Source organism: Mugil cephalus, chromosome 4 (assembly GCF_022458985.1).
Source record: "Mugil cephalus isolate CIBA_MC_2020 chromosome 4, CIBA_Mcephalus_1.1, whole genome shotgun sequence".
In the NCBI taxonomy this organism is placed as follows: Eukaryota; Metazoa; Chordata; class Actinopteri; order Mugiliformes; family Mugilidae; genus Mugil; species Mugil cephalus.
Window position 1 is genome coordinate 13,525,616 of NC_061773.1, and position 20,621 is coordinate 13,546,236.

At 43.8% G+C, this 20,621-nt stretch overlaps 1 protein-coding gene across 1 annotated transcript; it reads left to right on the forward strand.

Moving 5' to 3' along the window:
- The first annotated feature begins 1,549 nt into the window (after nt 1-1,549).
- On the forward strand, nt 1,550-19,122 carry lrrc38b (leucine rich repeat containing 38b). Its single transcript, XM_047583922.1, has 2 exons — nt 1,550-3,234; nt 14,621-19,122. The coding sequence occupies exons 1-2, from the start codon at nt 2,607-2,609 to the stop codon at nt 14,866-14,868; spliced, it is 876 nt and encodes a 291-aa protein (XP_047439878.1). The 5' UTR covers nt 1,550-2,606; the 3' UTR covers nt 14,869-19,122.
- Nucleotides 19,123-20,621: the final 1,499 nt, after the last annotated feature.

Genomic DNA, 20,621 nt, shown 5'->3' on the forward strand with positions numbered 1-20,621 from the left:
AGCAGAACACGGACGAATGAATCCAGTAGCAGTACTGTACATTGTGCACGGCCGCCATTCAGAAGTCAGTTTATACGAAAACAGTCACTGCATTCACATTTTTTGAGTCGGATTGATATAACTGAATGACCTTTATTCACACACAAAGGACCAAGACCGCGATTTCAACTCTGCTGCCCACAGTAATTCCAGCTTAATTGTTTCTCAATGGGAAAACTGTCACAGCACCTGATGTTTACCACATGTGGGGCAGAATTTATTCCATCCAGAGAGAAGCAACAGGATCATTATACTATATATAGGCAACAACAGTTTCGAAGGTTTACATCATCCCTCTGAATCCAATTAAAAAGTCCTCATGTTCTGACCAGTCAGTTCAAACTGAGACGGTTAGTGGAACATCAGTGTCTGTGTAAACCACAATGTGCAACAAATGCTCTCCTCAGAGCTGAGGATGACAACCACTGCTTCACAATGGCAGCACAATGGCTTCAGATGGCAGCACAGGTGCGATAAAACCTGGCTCAACCTACGTCGCAGGGTCAACAAGAAAGCAGAAGGGAAAAGCATGTTATGGGCTTAAGTGACTGGAGTGAGACTGGAAACTGTGGAAAGTGACTCCTGGCGGGCAGGTGTAGACTAATAAAGGAGGCTAATCGTACAAACAAGAGGAAAAAACAGTCAAGAGATTACAATGGAGCACTTGTCACTGTATGATAAGTTACAAGTGAAAATTGTGTTTGTGTCAGTGTTGTTTTGCAAATACTAGTGTCATGCAGTACCTCCGCGGACCCCTTAGGGGCTACAGTCCCCCCCTGTTGAAGATCTATGCTGTGTACATTTACACTAAGTATCTAATTACTGTCTTTACAGCATCACCAGTGAGGAGAGGCAGACTTTCAAGGTTTTCATGATAGAAATAATTTTGTGTTAAACTCTGTGCTGTTTTTGGCAAAACATAATAATGTCTGTGATAAAACAAAAAAAAAGGCAACAACAACAAAAAAAAAAACATGCATAAAACAGCAGTGCCCCTAAATGGAGCTGTCTGTCGTAGCGAGACGGAAATTTGATGAAGGTAAACACCTGAAGCTTCTGAAGCTCTCAGTGTTTCTCGGCTTACATGCTAACTGTGATCTCCTTCTTGATGACAGAGAGGCTTTCCCTGGGGCACAAAGTCAACACTGCGACGCTACAGACTCTTCTGGCTGCCTCGAGCAAGGATTACTGGGTTACCTGTGATCAACTGAGTTGGATGTTATTCCCAAGGGCCCGTGAGGTGCGTGTGTTTTCGTCTCCGTGCGCCTGTGAACATCTGTGCGAACGTGTTGTGCATTCCGAACATGTCATCCCCTCAGAATTAGACAATTACCTATGCATGTCGGGAGCGTTTCATACGCGTGGCTTTTTTTATTAAAAATTTCGAGCACTCTCCTTCTGTAACACCCTTTGTCTAATTTCATTCACCTGTTGGAGGAAATCTCCTTTGTAAAAATGGAAGCGCATTTTAAATTAAGTCCCCTCTCTTTGTCGTGTGTCGTACCCATTAAATGAAATCATCACAGACGTCTGGTGACATGTTGAAGATTTTGGTAGATGCAGCCAATCATCCTTTTCTGCACGCTCCAGGAAGTGACATCACATGTTGACAGCGTGGTTGAGGCACGCCCCCCCCCTGGAAATAAGGAGAGGGGAGAGGGCATGAGATAAACCGTGGTGGATTCAGAGGCAGACGTTGGACTGGCATGGCTGTGTGCAGCTCGGCACTGCAATCAACATCCACCCGAGGCTCCTGCCTGGACGTCTGGATTCTCCCTCGCGCAGCCTCGACGCGGTGCCGGACGGCGTAGCGCTGAGCCCGCGCTGTGCGTCTCCACAGCATGTTGCAGGGCACTGGGAGATAGAGAGAGGGAATAACAACAAGGGAGGGGGGGGGGCAGCCTTACCACACACACACGAGCGATGTGCCGTGAGCTTCTCTCTCTCTCTTTTCAGACCGTCAGGCTTTTCTGCTCAGAGACCACGGACTAATGGAGGGATGCAACGATGCCGTTCTCTGCTTGTCATGCTTGAATCACAGCTTCATATATCCTTTTGTGTCAGAGACCTTTTTGTCTTTGTCTGTCACTGCCGCCAGATCAACAGTGTGGTAGTCTGGCGGACAGAGCCTCCTCCTCAACCCCCCTCTCCCTCGTCTGTGCCCCCGAATTCTCTTCACTTCCAGCTCGCTCGTGTCTGTTTACCTCATTTAAGCTACCCTCCCCTCTCTGTTAAGCTCAGTCTTTCCTCCTCTCCTCTCCTGCTGCCTACTGCTTACTATCTCCCTCCCTTTGCACATTCAAAGCAGGCGGGCTGCTCTTCTACCCAGGCAGCGTGCTATATGATCTCCTGGAAACCAGTTTCCGCCGCTGCCCTTCCAGATATCCATCTCCATAAGGACAGGATGCTTCTCCAGGAGGATTGATCCCCTCCACCCCCTTCATTCACCCCCTCCCCTCCCTCTGCCCTCTGACCCTCACCCGCCTGGCTTCGACCCCCACCCTCCCCCTCCTGCTTGTCCTTACCCCAAGCCTCTTTCTCCCCTACCTCATTCCACCCCCTTGACCATGTTGCCATGTGTCTGCTGGCTTCAGCTTATCCTCATCTTGCTGTCCTGTGTCTTATGGACCCGGGGGGAAAACTGCCCAGCAACCTGCCTGTGCCCAGACCCTCACACTGTGGACTGCAGCGGCCGCGGGCTGACCCGTCTACCCGATGAGATCCCCTTGGACGTGCGCAGACTTTTGCTGGCCGACAACTGGATACCCCGCATCCCCTCGGACTTCCTGGTTCTGTACAGTGACTTAGTCTACCTGGACCTCCGGAACAACTCGCTGTCCCACATAGAGCCGGGGACCCTCAGCACCTCCTCCAGGTTGGTCTTCCTGGACCTGGGCAGCAACAACCTGACTGAAATCCCCAAGGGGACTTTCGGGGAGTCCCGGAGCTTGATCAAACTGCGACTGGGGAACAATCCGTATCTGAGCATGGTGAACGAGGATGCTTTCCTGGGCCTCACCTCTCTGAGAGAACTCGAGCTGGAGCGTAATGCACTGTCCACCCTAAAGGTGGGGGCGCTGAGTCAGTTGCCCTCCCTGCGGGTGGTTAGACTTGAAGGCAACCCTTGGGTGTGCAACTGCAATTTTGCCAACCTGTTCGCGTGGCTGATGGAGAACAGTCACAAGCTTCCGAACGGTAAGTAACGAAACCGTCTTCTCCCCCCGGGCTTAACCCAAATAAAGCCTATCTAAGTGCGTTGAGCATTATGGCAAATCAATCACCATAACACTTCACTGGTCTATTTTTTTCTTTTCCCTGTAAGAGAGGAAACCCCCTCCCTCTCCCTTGTTCTAATTTCGTCTGTTTCTTTCTCCACCCACATAGCTTATAATGTGTGAGTGTGTAAAATGAGACAATAACACTTGTGTTGAAAGTGAAGAGTGCACGAATGCTCTATTTATTAATTCAATACAAGTCAAAAGGCTCAACATACAGCATCCGACATGGAAAGGGTGATCAACAATTTGACTTGCGCTCCTTCTGGTTCAAACCATTTGGTGTAATTCTACAGCACTGCCTTTGTCCTTCTCCTACACCAATGGAAATCAAGCCCTCTCTGCGGTTCCTGTGTTTATTGCTCCATCCATGTGAATTTTTAGACTCACACTACACACTCTGTCTACCACTGTGATTTAGCCTGAAGGGCTGAGTTAGATAACAGGGCTGAAGTTTTGGTGGGTTTGCCAGGCGATCTCAATGTGTGCATGCTTATCTGAGGAACAAAACAAGACAAAGGGGGTCAACGTGTCCCTTTAGAAGCATTATACTGTGGCTAAGATCTGCTTACACCGAGTGGATTGGTTTCAGCAGTCAAAGGTAATTGATTCTAAAGGCAGGTCGCGGGATATATCCCAGATAAAACAGAAAACATTAAATGCTTCGGACCTGCATCAACTTCTGTCGGTTTGTTCTGCACAGGCTATCTTGAACACTTGCCTGTACTTCTCCTTAGATAAACATCAGCAGGAATATGTTTCGCTCGCATCGACTCAAAAATTGCTCTCACTGAAGGTCAGATGCATGTATGTTTGTGATAAATGTCCTAACAAAGGACACAGACGGCAGTTATCTCATAAGAGCAGGCTGGTGCACAGGAGCAAACATAAACCGATCTGACAGTTCAGCCACACATGACTTGCATCTGGGGCTGTTATCATATTTAGATCAGAGTTTTGGACGTATTGCATGGATTTGTTCTGCAAATTTAGCTTGAATGTGGGCGTAAAAAAAAAAAAAAAAAGAACACAGCTTGGTTTGGAAACAGTAATATTCAGGCACGGGATGTACAGAGACGTATAGTAGATTAATCGGGCTGTGAAATGTTGACCTGTATATGCACAAGTAAGATCAACCATGAAAACAGTTAGAGATACAGATAATGTAATATCCCAAATTGTTATTTAGGCCATAGATTTTAAGAAGACGTTTTCTTGTTGGAAGATACAATTAAAACCTAGTGGAGATCTGGCCTGTGGAAGCTGGAACTTTCTCCAAAGCAGTCGGCGGTTGCAAACTGCTGACACCGACACAAAAGTACACTCTCTTACATTTAGGCCACGCTGTACCATGCCACCGATTCTACTCCTCTTTCCTCTCCATTGTTTTTTCATTTGCCCCAAATACTGACAAGTTTGGGCCTGTGAGGAAGTTGATAAACTGGCAAAAATCACCTAATTCCCTCAAGCAAGACATTGCAAATGCATTAATCACAGGTTCTAAGCGTTGTCAAGTCCCTGGCATAATGGATTGCATTAGCAGCGCTGGCCAGGCAGACATCTACAACACAGAAGAAGCCGAGGGCCCAGCCAAGCTGCGTGGCTGCCAACTGGCCCCGGCGTATACACACTCTGAAATTGAGTTAGTAATGCGTATCTCACCTCATATGTCGCTCTTACATCCCCATCAGTGAGTGTTTGTTTTATGGCCCAAGAGATAAGTTCCCGAGGTTCGCCCCAAACACACGTACAGCTGTGTTTATTTGTAAGGGGAAGTGCAAAGTGGTCTGCACCCGCTTGGATGTGTTTACTTTTTGATACCAATAATACATAGAGTCTGGATGACAAATAATAAAAAAAAAAAAGAAATCCTGTTTGTCCCCAGGGGCAGCTTAAGGCGCATGTGAGCAGCATTACAAGAACAACACACAATACACAGTGTGCGTGTATATATATATATAAAACTGTGCCATAAATGTTGATTGAACCTTTCCCAACCCGTCATGGGGGATGTAAAAAAAAAAAGAAAAAGGTTGGAAAAAATCACTTGACACAAAATGCCTGGTCACTGTAAAAGAGTCAAATATGTAATCCATACATCTTGGCCCATATTTGTTGCTATAACAACCGAACAGCTTATCAAAAAACATTTACAGTAAAATCTGGTATCATCCCTGTGGGAGACACAAAGCAGGGCTTACAGTAGGTTGATTTACAAAACTGGTTCGAACACGCAGGCATCATACTGCCAGGCCTAATTAACGTAATGACTGAACTCTCGATCGCAGGCAAATGCTATGACCTATTCTCTGGGATGCTGTTCTGGAAGTGGTTAGACAATAACAGATGGACACTCATTAGTGAATGAGCTTGACTTGACAAGCTTTTCAATATGTATCAGCGCTAACAACTGCGTCGGCGTGACCGTCCCGACCTGGTATCTCAGTCCCTGCAGAGAGAAAAAAAACAACTACAAAGACACAAATCACATTTTAAATTGTGCGTTAGCGGCCTCTTTTCATCAAGCAATAAATCAGCCATGCAGTTTAAAAAATCCTGAAATTTTAAACCAAGACTTTCAATGCTATTCAAAAACATAAAGGTCATAGCTATCACAAATGGTGTCTTCAACCTGATTCTACACATTCTATACACAGTGTGTATTCGTGAGCCCTAGAGTGGTGGGTGCTGCAGGGTGGTCGCAAAATCTTTGGTTGATTACACATTTCAATGTATTTTCTTATTTTTTTCAACCACAAATTTAGATTTTTTTAAATATACATTAACATGAATGCAGCATATTTTAGTAGAAGGATAAATGGAGGCAGAAGACTTCACAGAGTTTAAAACATATAGTAGGTAGGGGGTCCCTACTTAATCAGTTTGGGGTCCTTAGCCTGAAAAACGTTGAAGATCCCTGTTCTAAAAGACATCAGTCTCTCACTGGTTGCATTTTTCATCCAATTTCATTGAAGGTCACACAATACATGGTTGTTTTGAAGTCTGCCGCTTGGTACGACTGATACAGCTGGGCAATCTGTCTGCAGTCTTATTGCATCACTGTCAAAGTTTCCATAATCAGTTCAATACTAACGGCTACCAGTCGAAGGCTTCTGGTTCCTTTTGCCAGGTGGGCACTACCAAGAGAGCATTACTCTCCTCTAACCACTTCTAAATGTAGTGCGCCACAGCGGATAAGGCAGGAAATGATTTGGAGAGGACAGGGAAGACAAGTGAGACAGAAAGTACAGTCAAAAAAACTAATAAATATTGCAACGTGAGCGGTTAGCAGAGCATCCCTTGGCTGAGCTGCACCAAAAGCCTGGATAAATCACGCAGAACGTGGTGGAGCAGCCTCAACGAACTTTAAGCACAAAACTTTAAAACTGCGGAACGACAGCACGGACCTCCCACGTCTGCCCGGGAACTCCTGCGCTGTCCAAATAAGAATCCCGTCGAACAGAATCCTGAACTAATTCAAAAACGGTAAATAAAACAAACCCTTGCGCCCGTTTTACAAGTCCTCCCGAGATATCTCCGGCTTCCTCTGCGAAGACCTGCATAATGCAGCAGCTGCGGACGGAGCCCATGCTCCAAGCCCAATTCCCATTTCATTTTTCACTTCTTGATTTCCCCTGCGATGATGTGAAGTTCACAATGCAGCACACTTTTCTGTTTGCGTAACTTTGATTACTGCAGGTCAGAATGACGAGCAGTTGAGAGATGTTAGAACTTCACTCTTTTTTTTGGGGGGGAGGTCTGCGTTTCATCTCTTAGATGCAGCCCTGGGGATAAATGCTGAAAATGATGTTATTGCATCCTTCTGTGTTTGTTTTTGCCACAGAAGAAAAAAAAAAAGTTTTTTAGCTACCAATCAGGTTCATGAATCTTTTAATGGGAGGATGAGTGTAAACATGATCCACTGCTGTCTCCAGTGCTCTTGGGTTAAGGATGAACAAAGGCCATCTATAATTCAGAGTGACACAGTTCTACGGCACATTGGCCAGGGTAATTGGAGCTAGAGCTGCCTACAGGGCAGGGTAGGCCAACTCCCATGGGAGACGGGAGAGTGAAGCCGAGACCCATCATGCCATTGCTATCAACACTAGCCGTGACCTGAACAGTTTCGCTACAAACTAGCAGTTCATGTGACACGGTTGAAGTCAGAATTTTTCCCCTCGCAGCCTGTTGAGTTGCTCCCCGGAGACCCGCCGCCACACGGCACAAATGGCCCTGAAAATACGATGACACTGGCCGGCGCTGCCATGCTGCGCCGCTCGGCACGACGCCGCTTCCTGTCTCCCCCCTACCCATGGGTATGCGATGAGAAAATATCTGTTCCATTAACACAGGCTGACAGCTTGTTTTATCTTGGCCTAATTTAATGTTTATTTAAAGTTGGGATGTGTGAGAGAGAGAGAGAGAGAGAGAGAGAGAGAGAAAGAGAGAGAGAGAGCGGCGGCAAGGGAGAGCCGAGAGTGAAAAGGTGGACAGAATTAACAAAGGGTGATAGCATCAGCTGCTGCACGTACAGGAGCGAGAGAGGGATAATCTGAACAGTGTCAGAAATAAAAGGTGAAAAGCCAAAAGCATTATTTCACTGGTAGCGTGCGGGATATTTTCCAGTGTTTTCCTCCGAGCGGCCGCACAAATCACTAAGACCTGCGCATTTAGCCGCTTCATCGTGATGAATTGCGACGGCACACAAACTGCCTCTGAATCTGATGAAAAATCGAAAAGAAAAATCTGCTTATACGCGCGTTTTAATCATCTCTTGCATTCGGGAGACATTTTGAATATGCCCGTGGTACGATGATGTCGGTGATTCTCCGCACGGAAGGAATCCCCCTCTGAATGATTCACCCTCGCCCCCACTGTCACATGAATGCGTGTCATCTTGTGCATTCATTTCACACATTCTCCACTCGGTTCCTCTCCAGCCCTCACTCTTGCCCCTGCGTGAGTATCTCACTATGTCTCTTTCAGATTTCCAGCATACTGCTTCGTTTGTTTGCAACGGGATAATCCTCCAATTCCTCTGCAGTTTTTTTTTTCATCTGTCCTGTTTAATAAAGCAGGGAGCGCTTTTGTGTCACCGTCTGGAGTAATCTGATGGAGTGCTCAGATACCAGTCTTTTAGGGGCAAATTCCCGAGTTGGCCGATGTACTGTTGCGATAATTTCGCCTCAGCTGCTTTAGTGCAGAGATCAATCTGGACAGACACTCTGGCGTTAAGCGAGAGAGGTGAAACAATCCTTCCATATCAGTCTGCCACACCTAGGCAGATCAATCACGGCTGAGTAAGGAGATAGCCTGTCCCGTCGACAGGCTGTAATCCTGAATGTAATCCATCAACTGTCCTCACCAAGAATGTAACACAGCCGTGTGGGCCGACACACCTGGTGGGGTAAGGCCGTGATTCGTCTGTTATATCACCGTGCAATAGTGACATTGACAGTGTCACTTGTTAGGGGTCATTTATGAACTATACTGAATCAGCACTTCCCGCGCAGGTTTGATTAAAAATGGCCTGATATAATTGCCTATAATAATACTCCAATTCTTCCACAGTAAGGACAGGGCTGCAAATAATTCAAATCCCCGGCTTTCATTAAAGGTTTTGGTGGATGGCTGCCCATTTCGTACAGGATATTGTCCTCCAGGACTTCCAGGCTAGATATATGAAAGCATATTCGCACCCTAAATGTGATGTAATATATTTAATCACGGGCATCAAATCACAAAGACTCCAGCCTGCAACTGTAGTTCTAGATACATCACTGCTACATGGAATAATACTGAATAAATTAGGCATATATGAAGTTATATTAAGTACTGAGGTTAGGTTTCACTTTTATTAAAGCTGAAATGGCACCCTTATTACAGTGGCCTGAACCACGAGGTGAGCTCACGCTCCCTTGGGGGTGCAACTCTTGCAACTGAGAACAGTCTCTCACACAGAACGGTGGTGGTGAGGTATTTGCAAGCCAGCTTTGCCAATTTTTTCTTTGTCTTGGTTTGGCTAGCAGAATCCTAGACTAACGTATGCCTTGCGTTAATGTGGTGTTTTAAGCTGGACGTGTATCTTTTTACAACAATCAGCCATAACATATGACACCTAACATTGCATGCAGGCCTCCCTTGTGTCTCCAAAACAGTTGTGACTCATCAGAGAAGGGACATGAGCCATCCGAGGGCGTCTTGTGTTGTCTGGCGCAGGATGTTGTTAGTGGGGGCCTTTGGGTCCTATGGGTTGAGGGGAGGGATCGGACTTGTTCCGGTGCATCCCACAGATGCTTGATCAGTTTGGGATCTAATATAATTTGGAGGCCAGGTCATCAGGTTGTGCTGTTTTCTGTGTTTTTGTGTTTGAGTTGTTCCTAAGCTGTTTGTGTGTGTCAGTTTCACCAAGCTGCCATCAAGGAGTGTCATTGTTATGAGGTGGGGGTGTCTGGTCTGGTCTGGTCCAGGTGGGTGGTACATGTCTAAGTAACATCTACATGAATGTCAGATCTAAAAGTTATTTATCAGTGATTTTAATATTATTGCAAGAATTTTGTTCCTGTCAGGATCCTGTAGTTCCATGTTCCCTGTGATCTGATTGGTCAGCACGAGGCTGTTGACAGATTTTGACCTGAGGTTACAGAGATCGTACCATTTACCATGTTTATGTTCCCCGGTTAAAAGTGAACCAGCCTCATTGTCCCGGAAAACTGACACCTCGCGTGATTAAAATCCAAAACTGCTACTTCCAAAACTGGAGCATGTTTCAAAACATTTTTCTTTTCCCAAGCCAACATTACCCTGACATTTTAATCCTGTTTGGCAGCTAGTTTATGCCAAGTCCCAGCGTAGATGATGCACATAATTGATTTCTGACTGAATTTAATTTATCAAGCTGGCTAGCTAGCAATGTTTTTAAACCAGTGGCTTTAAGATGGTCAGAATAGTAGCATAGTAGCATTTCACACCGGTTGCCAGGTTGGGCTGTATTTTGAGGCATTGTTCCGTGACAGCAGGGTAGTCACAGTGGATAAACAGATACTGAGGCTTTATAACTATTCATTTACTTTACATGAAGGTTGTAAGGGATACCAACACAGCTTAAGAGAGACTTAAAGTTTTCACATGGATTGTACTGGTATGTTAGCATTCTGGTAGTATATTGTCACTGTCAGAAAACAGCTCATTACAGAAATTGAAACAGGTGTTTGATACTTTCACACTTAATCTATCTGTAATCTGAGTCTGCATGACTGAGAGGCGGGGTATTCTCTGTCTCAGGCAGCATGTAATATTGTGAAACTACTACGTGTTTGTTCCAGAAGATTTCCACTTTTACCAAAACAGCACAGCTGTTCAGTAATTCCTCTGTTTGTCGGGCAGTGTAAGTCCATTGTGTAATTTTCCTTCTTAACTGCGGCAACATGGCTCCACTGGCAAGCCAAATGGTCTCGCAAAACCGCATGTGTTGTTGTAAACACACTGCACATTTGTGTTGAAATAAATGACCAAATGCATGGATATTGTGATATACATTCCAGAAACGCAACGTGCACGGCACGCTCGGGTAAATATAAAGGTCAGTTGTTAGGACAGGCGTATGATATGCCTGCACACGCGCATGAAAAACTTCAAACAGAAATAGAAATACGAGGAAAACGTAGCAAGCTTTGTGCTCGCTGTCCACCACTGGCCTTTTCGCTGGATCTGTTTTGATAAATGTGATAATGCTGTAACTCCTGCAGGGGCCATGTGTTCGCTGGGATAATTTTAGTCTCAGATGTTATTAAGCATCTAGAGCAGGCAGGACCAGACCGAGATGTCTCACAAGGCAACAGCCAAGTCTCTGAGGTGATGAGTTATTTGATGTGCAGTATGTGCATTGTGAATATAAATATAATCCATTTATCTCAGACACAAACAGAAAGGACAGGATCTCCAATATATTGGCTTTTCAGCTTTATTTCAAGTTTATGTTGCGCTTCATGTGGCAAAGTCATAGAAGGTGAATTTTCATTGAAGCTGCTGTTAAACAACATCTCACACAAAGGTCTGTTTATGCCTTATTTATTGCGTATGTCTATATTCTCTCTGATACTTGTGTTTAGTCATTTAACAGCCCAGTTCAACCATTTATTATGTCCAAAATCAAACTAAAATACAACATTTGATAATAAATAAATCCCTAATCTAACAACCTGGTAAAGTCTTAGGGCACAGGTCTTCAACAGGGGGTTTGTGGCCCCTAGGGGGTCCGCAGAGATACAGCAAAGCAAAATCTTTGGTTGATTAAATATGTATATGTTTTTTTTACATTTCCCCCACAAATATATATTTCTTCAAATACACATTAACATGAATTCAGCATATTTTATATCTATATGTTTATGTTTCTGTATATTTGAACCCGTGTATTATTTGAATATCTTAATACTGAATGTACACCAAAATGGTGATAATAATGTATATTTATAAATAGCACTAGGCTGAGTTTAATATAGAACACATATAGTAGATATCCTTCACTACTTAATCTCTCACCAGTGTGGGGGTTCCTGCCCTGAAAAACTTAGGGAATGAAACTTAAATGCGTCGCTTTAACTCATCAAAATACCAGGCGAGACGTTAGATAAAAGAACCCTAGAATCCAGCTGAGACACGCTGCAATTTGGAAATGTGAAAGTGTGAGCCATGTGGCTAGTTATGCAATGCAGTTCTTAGAACATTGGATTTTTTTTTAAAGCGTAAAACCCCAACAAAACCTTTTCAGCTCATATTTGTCAGCAAGGGATTAACAATCTCTAAATGCATTGTGTACTTTGTAAAGCCGGCAGATCAAAAAGTCTTTTTCAGCAGACTTGCATGTCACTCCAAACCACCTGACTGAGCAGTTTTTTTTTTTTTGTTTTTGTTTTTTTTCTCACATGCAGTGAACTGTGAATTAGTTCTGACCTCTGATTTCAAGCATACGGTAGACATGTCTTGAAATTAATCATGCCAGGAACTGTTGTGCTTGGAACAGGATGGCTGGTATTGGCTCCTTGTCAGTTTGGATCATCTTTCTTTTTTGCTGGGTTTGCTTGTGACTCACTGACTCAAGGTTATTCCAGTTTTCTGCAGAACCTGTCTACTACGCACCCCTTTGGTTGTTCTTGCGAGGCCTGTTATTGCCGGGTTTATTAGGAGAAATGCACAGCCCCAGAAAAGAAGCAAGAATATGCATCACAGTTTAAAAAATAAATGCTGTCTTTTAGCATTAGTTTAAGTCCGTGAAATCCATGAAATTATGTTCCACATCCACTGTAACACGGGATGCCAAATCATTTCTGAACGACGACTGCTTGCGTGTTGCATTTGAAAATACTCGGTTCATTGTGAAAGCTTTCGGGTCACACAGAATCCAGCCACAGATACGTTTCCGCAGCACAGACAGCCTCACGTCAAAGACTCAAACAATGTGACACGTGCATTTAAAACAACAATGAGAGAGCGTCTCTGCGCTTCTGTCCTGTAATTCTGGCTGCGCGACCTCTTTTGTTGTCTACTAATTGAATGTTACACGAAATGTGAGAATCTGTATCTTAAGCGATTAGGGGATCACTGTTGCTGCGTTTTATCAAGCTCCTAAAGAGTTCAATTACAGACCTAATGAATACTGTAGCGAGTCAATCGGAGGACCAGGGAAACCAATTCCATGCCATCAGTAATTTCTACTGATTCTTTTTCCAGTGCCATTTAAAACTCTGAAACGTCATCGATGCACTTACAACGATTTTACATGTTGCAAAATCACATTATTTCATCGTTACTTCAGTTTACGGTTTATTTCTATCATTCGCATTGCTACACACATTGAAAATAATCATAGAAAATGTGACTTTAGTTGAAAATTACAGCCATTTATTGCATGATCACTATCATAAAATAGGCTGTTCTGTTGCGATAAAGCATGCTGCAGATACAGCTGACTCTTGAGCAAAGACCCAGAACAGAGAAGTGTGTGAATTTGCATGCACAGTATCTGTATCAGAAAGTAACCACCCACATCGCAAGGCTTCATCTCTACCCACCTGTAAGCTAACACTGCATCAATGTGTCTACTTTTTTTCGTCTTGTCAATACGAAGGCAAAATATTGTATCAGCATGCAAGTTACTTGCACGCTGACACAACATTTTGCCTGGCGGTTGCGAGACGTGACGCCTTGGCGCTCGGCGTGGCGAGCGTTTAATCAGCGGCGGTGTCACATGAAATGGACTCAAAGGTTGACGGAGGTGTCGGTGAAATAATATGGGCTCTGTGAGAACGTGAAGGTGGAGATCGCTTTCAGCGGCGGGATCGGTGGCCAGCCTTCAGCATGTTCAAACTGACCCAGTGTTGATCTCATTTGTAATCAGGGGTTGGAAAAGGAGACTCACCGCAGGACTCGTATCCTTGAAATCCAATAAGCCACTGCCCCTGGACTTTTCCATTTAAATAATGTCTAAACAATGAGCTATGAGAGAGACCCGGAGACCCGGCAGAGGGCCACCGCTCGCCGATTTATCAGGCCTTCATCTTGAAATGAAGGCATGATGTCAGATGTTTATTTTATTCTCTGCGCCATTTATGAAGAGGTCACAGCTATTAGTCTTATCCGGAGCCAAAACGCAGCGCTCTGTTTTTAGCTTTGCATATACCCATGACCTGGATGACTGCGAAATCTTCACATAGTCAGACACAAAGGACCAGGCTACCATCCAGGGCTACGCACACTGCAGCACAAGACAACAGGACAAAAATAAAGCTCCTCTCACGCTACACGGGCGCACAGTACCGCCCTGCGTCACAGTATTTCAGCTGTATTCCAAGAGTCACGCTGTGGGTGGGTGTACTGTATACACACACTGCAACTTCAGCTCATAAGTCTTGATCGACCTCACAGTTATTAAATCAGCTCCCGCTCTTTGGAAAGAAAGTGCATTACCCCGTTGAATTGATTCACTATTAGAGTTAAAATGCTCCACACAAACACAGCACTCCACTCTGATCATGTTTGCTCCTATGGGCAGGTGTGGGCTGCATGATCTATGGAGCTCCGGGGCAGACGTGCGTCAACGTCCATGAAGCAGTTGTTGCTGCGTGTGTACAGCTCGGTGTTGGGCCATTTCCTTTCCCCTGTGTGTTGCCCGTCTGTATGATGTCATTTCTGAGCGGCCGCCATGTGAATAAATCTATCTAGAAATCCATATTTATGACATTATTCGCTGCAGCGTAGGTTCGGCATGACAAATGAATTTGCCCAATCTTGTTTCCTTGATTCAGGCGTGGACGGCATGGAGTGCTCCCTCCCCATGGACGGCAGACGCGTATCCCTGAGCCAGCTCTCCAAGGACAGCTTCCGCGAGTGCCAGGCCACCCTGACTCTAACAGACCTACTCATCATCATTTTCTCTGGCATCTCGGTGTCTGTGGTGGCCATCATGACCAGCTTCTTCCTGGCTTCAACTGTTCACTGCTTCCAGCGCTGGAGCAAAGGCGCCAAGGGGGACGAGGAGGAGAGTGAGGAGTGAGGAGGGCGGACTTTGAAGGGGGCCTGTGCGGTCATGGTACCTCAAACAATGAGAGGACACTGACGGGCAGGTCCAGGACTAACGGTAGGATCTTGCCTCGGTCCGGTTGCAGTTGTATTCTTTGCACATGGACATGAGAAACATGGTAATATATAAGACGTTCCCAAGGAAGGAGTCCCGTTAAAGGTTAGTGAGGGTGCCGCTCCACTCGCAAAACGCTGTTTTATTTTTGGCCGCGAGGGCCTGCGGTCGTCATTTATGGCCACTGAGTCATGGCTCGATGTTGTCGGCATTCAGAAATACAACGAGGCCAGCACCTTTGTGATAAAAAAAAAAAGAAAGAAAGAAAGAAAAAGAAGAGGTGTCGCGTTTAGTCTTAGAGAAACCAAAAACCTGTCGACATTTACTCACGTCGGACATTCGACTCTGGAATCTGAAAATCCTGTAAAGTGACATCAGAGTTAGCGTTGACCTATTGGATGACTTTCATTTGGAGCTTTGTGTGTGTAGGGCAAGTAAAATAAAAAAAAAGGATGTCATACCAATGAATGACCTCAGTATTTAACTGCCTATAACGCGATATGCGGGCATATCCTGCCATTTACTGTGTCTCCTTTAGACAGCCTCACGTACTAACATTAAAACATTGTTCACGAGCGCCGAGGAAGGCGTGGTAAATTAGGCAGCAGCAAGGACGTCAATCGAACAAGGAGGATTTGAATAATGATGCGCTGCAGTCAGGAGGTGTATCCATCGGGTCTAGACATTCTTTCAGCAGTATAATCATCATGTAATCACAAATTTATGTAGAAAAGAAAACCATGTATAGTGAAACAAACATAGAAGAGGACACACTTTATGTTCCTTAGATTGATAACTATGAACTGTCTAGAAGGAAATTTATAACAGTATAATCTTGGAAATTATGGCAACTGCGATGTTAAACTAGAATCTGTGTAGAATTTATCGTGTCAAATGATGCACTTTAAATCGTGAACCTAATTTTGGCGAGCCCCTAATTACATCGTGTAAAGTGGTGCCGTCCTCATCTGCCAAAGATTAAGTTTAGGGCGGAGGAGGGATAGGGACTTTGTTGTAGAGGGCGTGCCGCGTGTTGAAATAGGAATAGTTCCAAAATAGAAGCCAAATCACTCTCTGTATACAAGCGTTGTACTCAAGCCGTTACGCTCTCCAAAGATTTCCATTTTTCTTCTGGTCTGACTGAAGCATCTGTCTTACTTGGATTCATACGTGGCAGTCCTTAACCTTTAACAGAAAGGTCACTTCAGAAATAGTTATTTACTGCATGAGGGCAGCGAGCGAGCTTCCTGAGGAATGAGTAAAAGGTGTTTTTGTTGTCTTTAAGATGTCCGTCAGGCTGTTTTCCTTCATATTCGTGTAGTAAAGCCTGCTGATTGGCTATCCGGAAAAAAAAAAAGTCTCACATCAAAACGTACTGTGTCAACTGTACCTGGATTCACAAAGAGAGTTTAGTATGTTCTAAGTCCAATAAACCGGTGCCCTGCACATGATGGGTGTCTGTTATTCACATTCTGTGTATTTAATTGATTCGGGATGCACGAAACTTGACTTTCTGTTCCCTCCCTCCAAAGCTGAGGTGTATTTCCTTGCCTCTCACATTCTTGTAAGGCATGAATAATTCAGCGAAATTGAGATATGAAGCAGAAAGAATGTCAAGCCTCTAAATGCAAACAAGCTGAGGACAGAAAAAGAGCCACGAGCAAATAGAGCCATCGCCTCTGTGTGGTTAACAAAACATGTAAAGGAATTCCAAATGCCTCTCTTGTCTCTTCAGAACAAGTCATAACCCCCGGATATGCGGCATTCCCGAGCACATTTTGCAGAAATGACGAAACATTAATGTGGCCTTAATTATTTGGTTGTCTTTCATTTATCCAGGCATCAGTAAAAGCACAAAACCTTCAACAGGATGCTAATATCACCTTGGTGAAGCCTTTTAAAGGATGTGTCACATCATAGTGTGCGTTGGTACCGACCTGTGCTGTTGCAGTATGTTTTCATTAATGTGCGTCATATACGTGGTGTAAAATTTCTAGGAAGTGGAGGTTGTGTATTTGCCTGAATTTAAATCATGTGGGGACATTCTGAAGACAGAGGCCCATTGGAAATTTATATAAACTGACCTTTCACTCAAGCCCTCCTCTGAACTGTCCTGTCATATATTTGTGGCTGCGTCAGCGGGCCTGTCAAGCTTTGACCATCTCCATATGCTTCAGTCCTATGTGTGCTCTCCAACATGAGCCACTGTCAATATCCCAAGAGTTTCATCTTCTTCAGAAACCTAAAACACTAAACTAATGTATTTCACCCGCTCTAACCTGAGCTGTTAATGTTAGCATGCATGCTAACTAGACTACTACACCACTACAAACACACAAATACGAATTGGTCTGCATCCTCTCTTTTCCAAGTTGCGTTTGAAGAGGAAAGAAGTCTATACAGACTCCAAATTTGAAACTTTTTAAGTTGTCTAAACCTGCCCAGGTAAAAAGCTGTTTTAAAGAGTCGGGGTTGACATGTTCTGCCAGAGCAAACAAAGCAGAACCTCCCAGTTTCAACTTGAGGTTCACACCCGTTCAGGTTCACCACAACACTGGCAGCCAGGATGCTGCTGCACTGTAATTTAGTGTAATAATAGCACCATGGTCGTGCTCTTGAGGAAGCTAACATTTTAGCAACTGCAGCCAAAAACCTACAGTACCTGCCAGTTTGGTTTTCCTCTGATCCCTTTCTCCAGTGAAAGTGAAAACTACTGTTTGTAAATCGTAGCATTTCCAGATGGGTTTTTCTGCACTAAGCACCCCCCACTGTGGGATAAATTAAAGGATTATTTTATCTTATAACTAAACTAAAATATTATATTTTTAGTACATTCCTATCAAATTGGGTCTAACTTACTAGCTTGATTTTGTACATGCATTAATTTAAGAAAACACAGACCGTGTGCCAGCCCTTTATACATCATAATCTAACTAAATCTACATTTTGAATATCTGTTATCAGTGGCACAAATATGAAAAGCTTGACAGGCTCACTAAAGGATGGCAGGACTTAGTGAAACGGTCAATTCTGACATCAATCTAAAGCTGCATCCTATTCTGAGCCGAAGTTGTAAAAACTGACAAACTTGTGTTGTTTTTTTTTGTTGTTTTTTTTTTTTTTGGTGTGCAATTGGAAACACAGTCACACAGTTGAAATGTCAGCAGTTTAATGCAGCTAAAAATACTTTATGTTTCCTTTAAATTGGAGGTTTACCATTCCAAGTTTGACTGACTGTCCATTGAACTTTTCTTCCTGAAGGAAACTGGAAAATCTCAACTTCTGTGTTGTGTGGGACGCAGCATAAGTATCGCCTCTGACTTGCATATTTGAAGCCTGATACTCATATTTCTTATGCCAGTTTAGTAACAGTGTGACTGTAATTGCTCATAGGCAGAGTGAAGGAGCCCATAGTATAACGTTCACATGCAGAGGTTGGAGGGGACACTGGAAAATGGTTAAAGTATAAAACAAAAAAAACAAACGTTACCAGTTGTGAGGAGTAGATTCTCATATTCAGAACGCAAATAGAAACATTTCATTGCTATGTGAAGGCACAGTGAGTCAGAGGGAGAGTTTTTATACATATTATCATTTCCAACTACTGTGTAGTTACTGTAAATTAACAGATTATTATGTTAGCTTAGTTGTTAGCTTGAAGCATACGTTGGCATGACAGTTTCCTTTCTCTTTCTCCTTTTATTTAGTGACGATATCGGCACATTAGAGCATGCACTGTTGAGTTATCTACAACATAAAGTTCAGAATCATGTCTATTTTTCTATTACACCTTTCAGAATGAGACACTTATTTACATTGTCAGTCCCCAAAATCATTTTCTGGCATTGCGCACCCTGGGAAAGCAGAGACAGTGGTGTCTGCTTTTGTAATTTTATTTATTTATTTTATTTTTTTCTCTTGATATTGCTTAAAATACCAAAATCCATGTTATGTTTTGTCAGATAAATGTCAGGATGGCTCAAACCTGTGACAGAAGAGAGCGTGAGGATGTCGTTGCCACCGAGTGCGTTTCCAAATGTTCAACAGACACTGTCAAGCAGACCATATGTGTAGCTGTATATTGATGTTTGGTTAAAAAAAAAAAAAAGAAGAACAAAATCCCTTTTTCTGTCCTGCGGACTGTATTTGCAAATAAACTCCAAAGTAATAATACTGAAGCGGGATTGTCATTTACTAATGAAATGTACTAATAATGCGCTTACGTGTGTGACGCATGGGGTAATAACACTGCAGTAAAGAAACCGTTCCACAGACACACTTAAACAGCGTATTAAAACCTTTTATTCATATTATATATTCAGTGCAAATGTGTTCTTGCATTGCCGTAATAACACGAGAGTTTCATTTTATTTAATATTTTTGCTGCCTTGAGTGCAGGAGATGTATTAAAACTGGAAATGTGATTTATCTCCTGCAGGGTGTTAGTAATGACTCAGTAATAATTGTGAATCTCTTCCCCTCATTTCCCGGAGTTGACAGATTTTGTCTCGTCACAGCAGCAAATGAGTTGGGCCGATCTGTAAACACGTTACAGTGTGTTATTTCACGCGGCTCTGTTATCACCGTGCAGGTATGCAAATGGATGCACTATTTTTGGAAAGGGTGTTAGAGAAATTACAGACTTAGAAGAGAGGGGGAAAAAAAAATGAAAAAAAATAAAATTTCATCCGCTTGCATAACAAGTATCCAGCGTGAGCGGCCTCTTTCGGTCGGGGCTGTGTGCATTCGGCCAATTGCACAATGTGATGAAAGGATAAGTCAGAACAAACTGGATCTACATGTAATGCAAGTTGATTACAAAAAACAAACAAACAAAAAAAATCTACTGGGGTCCGGTGTCTGTAGCAGTTCATGAAGGAGTTGCTTCTTCAGATGACGTGTCTGTTTCTTTCCTCATCCACCAGGTTACCATTTCCCAGCACTGATCTCAGCACGTGTCATTGTCGTTTCCCGTCGTTGCAGCAGTTCAGCATTAGACTATCCTCTTCTACAGTAGTCAGGAAATGACAGGATTAAAAACGAACCACGTCCTCAAGGCATGTGACGCTGGCTTGACAGAAGGCAGGACGATGATGATGAGATGAATGGGCTAAGAATCATTCATTGTGATTCAAAACAGGAATTACTACACCGGGTGGCGAATAGAAGGCAAGGGAGGCTCGCACACGGTACGTTCATGCGCAGCCGAAAAGAGGTCTGCGAGGGTGGTGGTCGTGATGAGGATTCTCCTGCAACCATTTACCTCATTTGGTTGCCATGGCTACACAGCCGGAGGCCTGAGCACTTGGACGCCGAGGCGGGAACAGGGAGAGGGAGGGATGCTGGGAAGCATGGCCCTCCGTGTGACTTCCTCGCCTCCCTTTTCATGCATCAGCTAACCGGACCTGGCATTTTAAAATGAAAAAAATAAATAAATAAAATACAAAAAAAATAAATAAAAAATGTCCAGAGCACTAAGGTCCTCGGCTTCCACATCCATCGGCCCTGTTTGATTCGTCTGCAAAAGGAACAGCGACGCAGCAGAGCAGCAGACGAACATAGCATTGCATCATCATCTGGAGTACGTTTCTGAGTTAAAATCCACCTGGTCATGTAAAATATACATACAACACAGAATTAAATCTATGAACACGCTAACCTGGTTGCTGTAA

Coding starts and splice junctions, on each gene's coding strand:
- lrrc38b (XM_047583922.1), top strand. CDS start 2,607: ATGTTGCCATGTGTCTGCTGGCTTCAGCTTATCCTCATCTTGCTGTCC. Junction 3,235..14,620: donor CAGTCACAAGCTTCCGAACG/GTAAGTAACGAA, acceptor TCCTTGATTCAG/GCGTGGACGGCATGGAGTGC.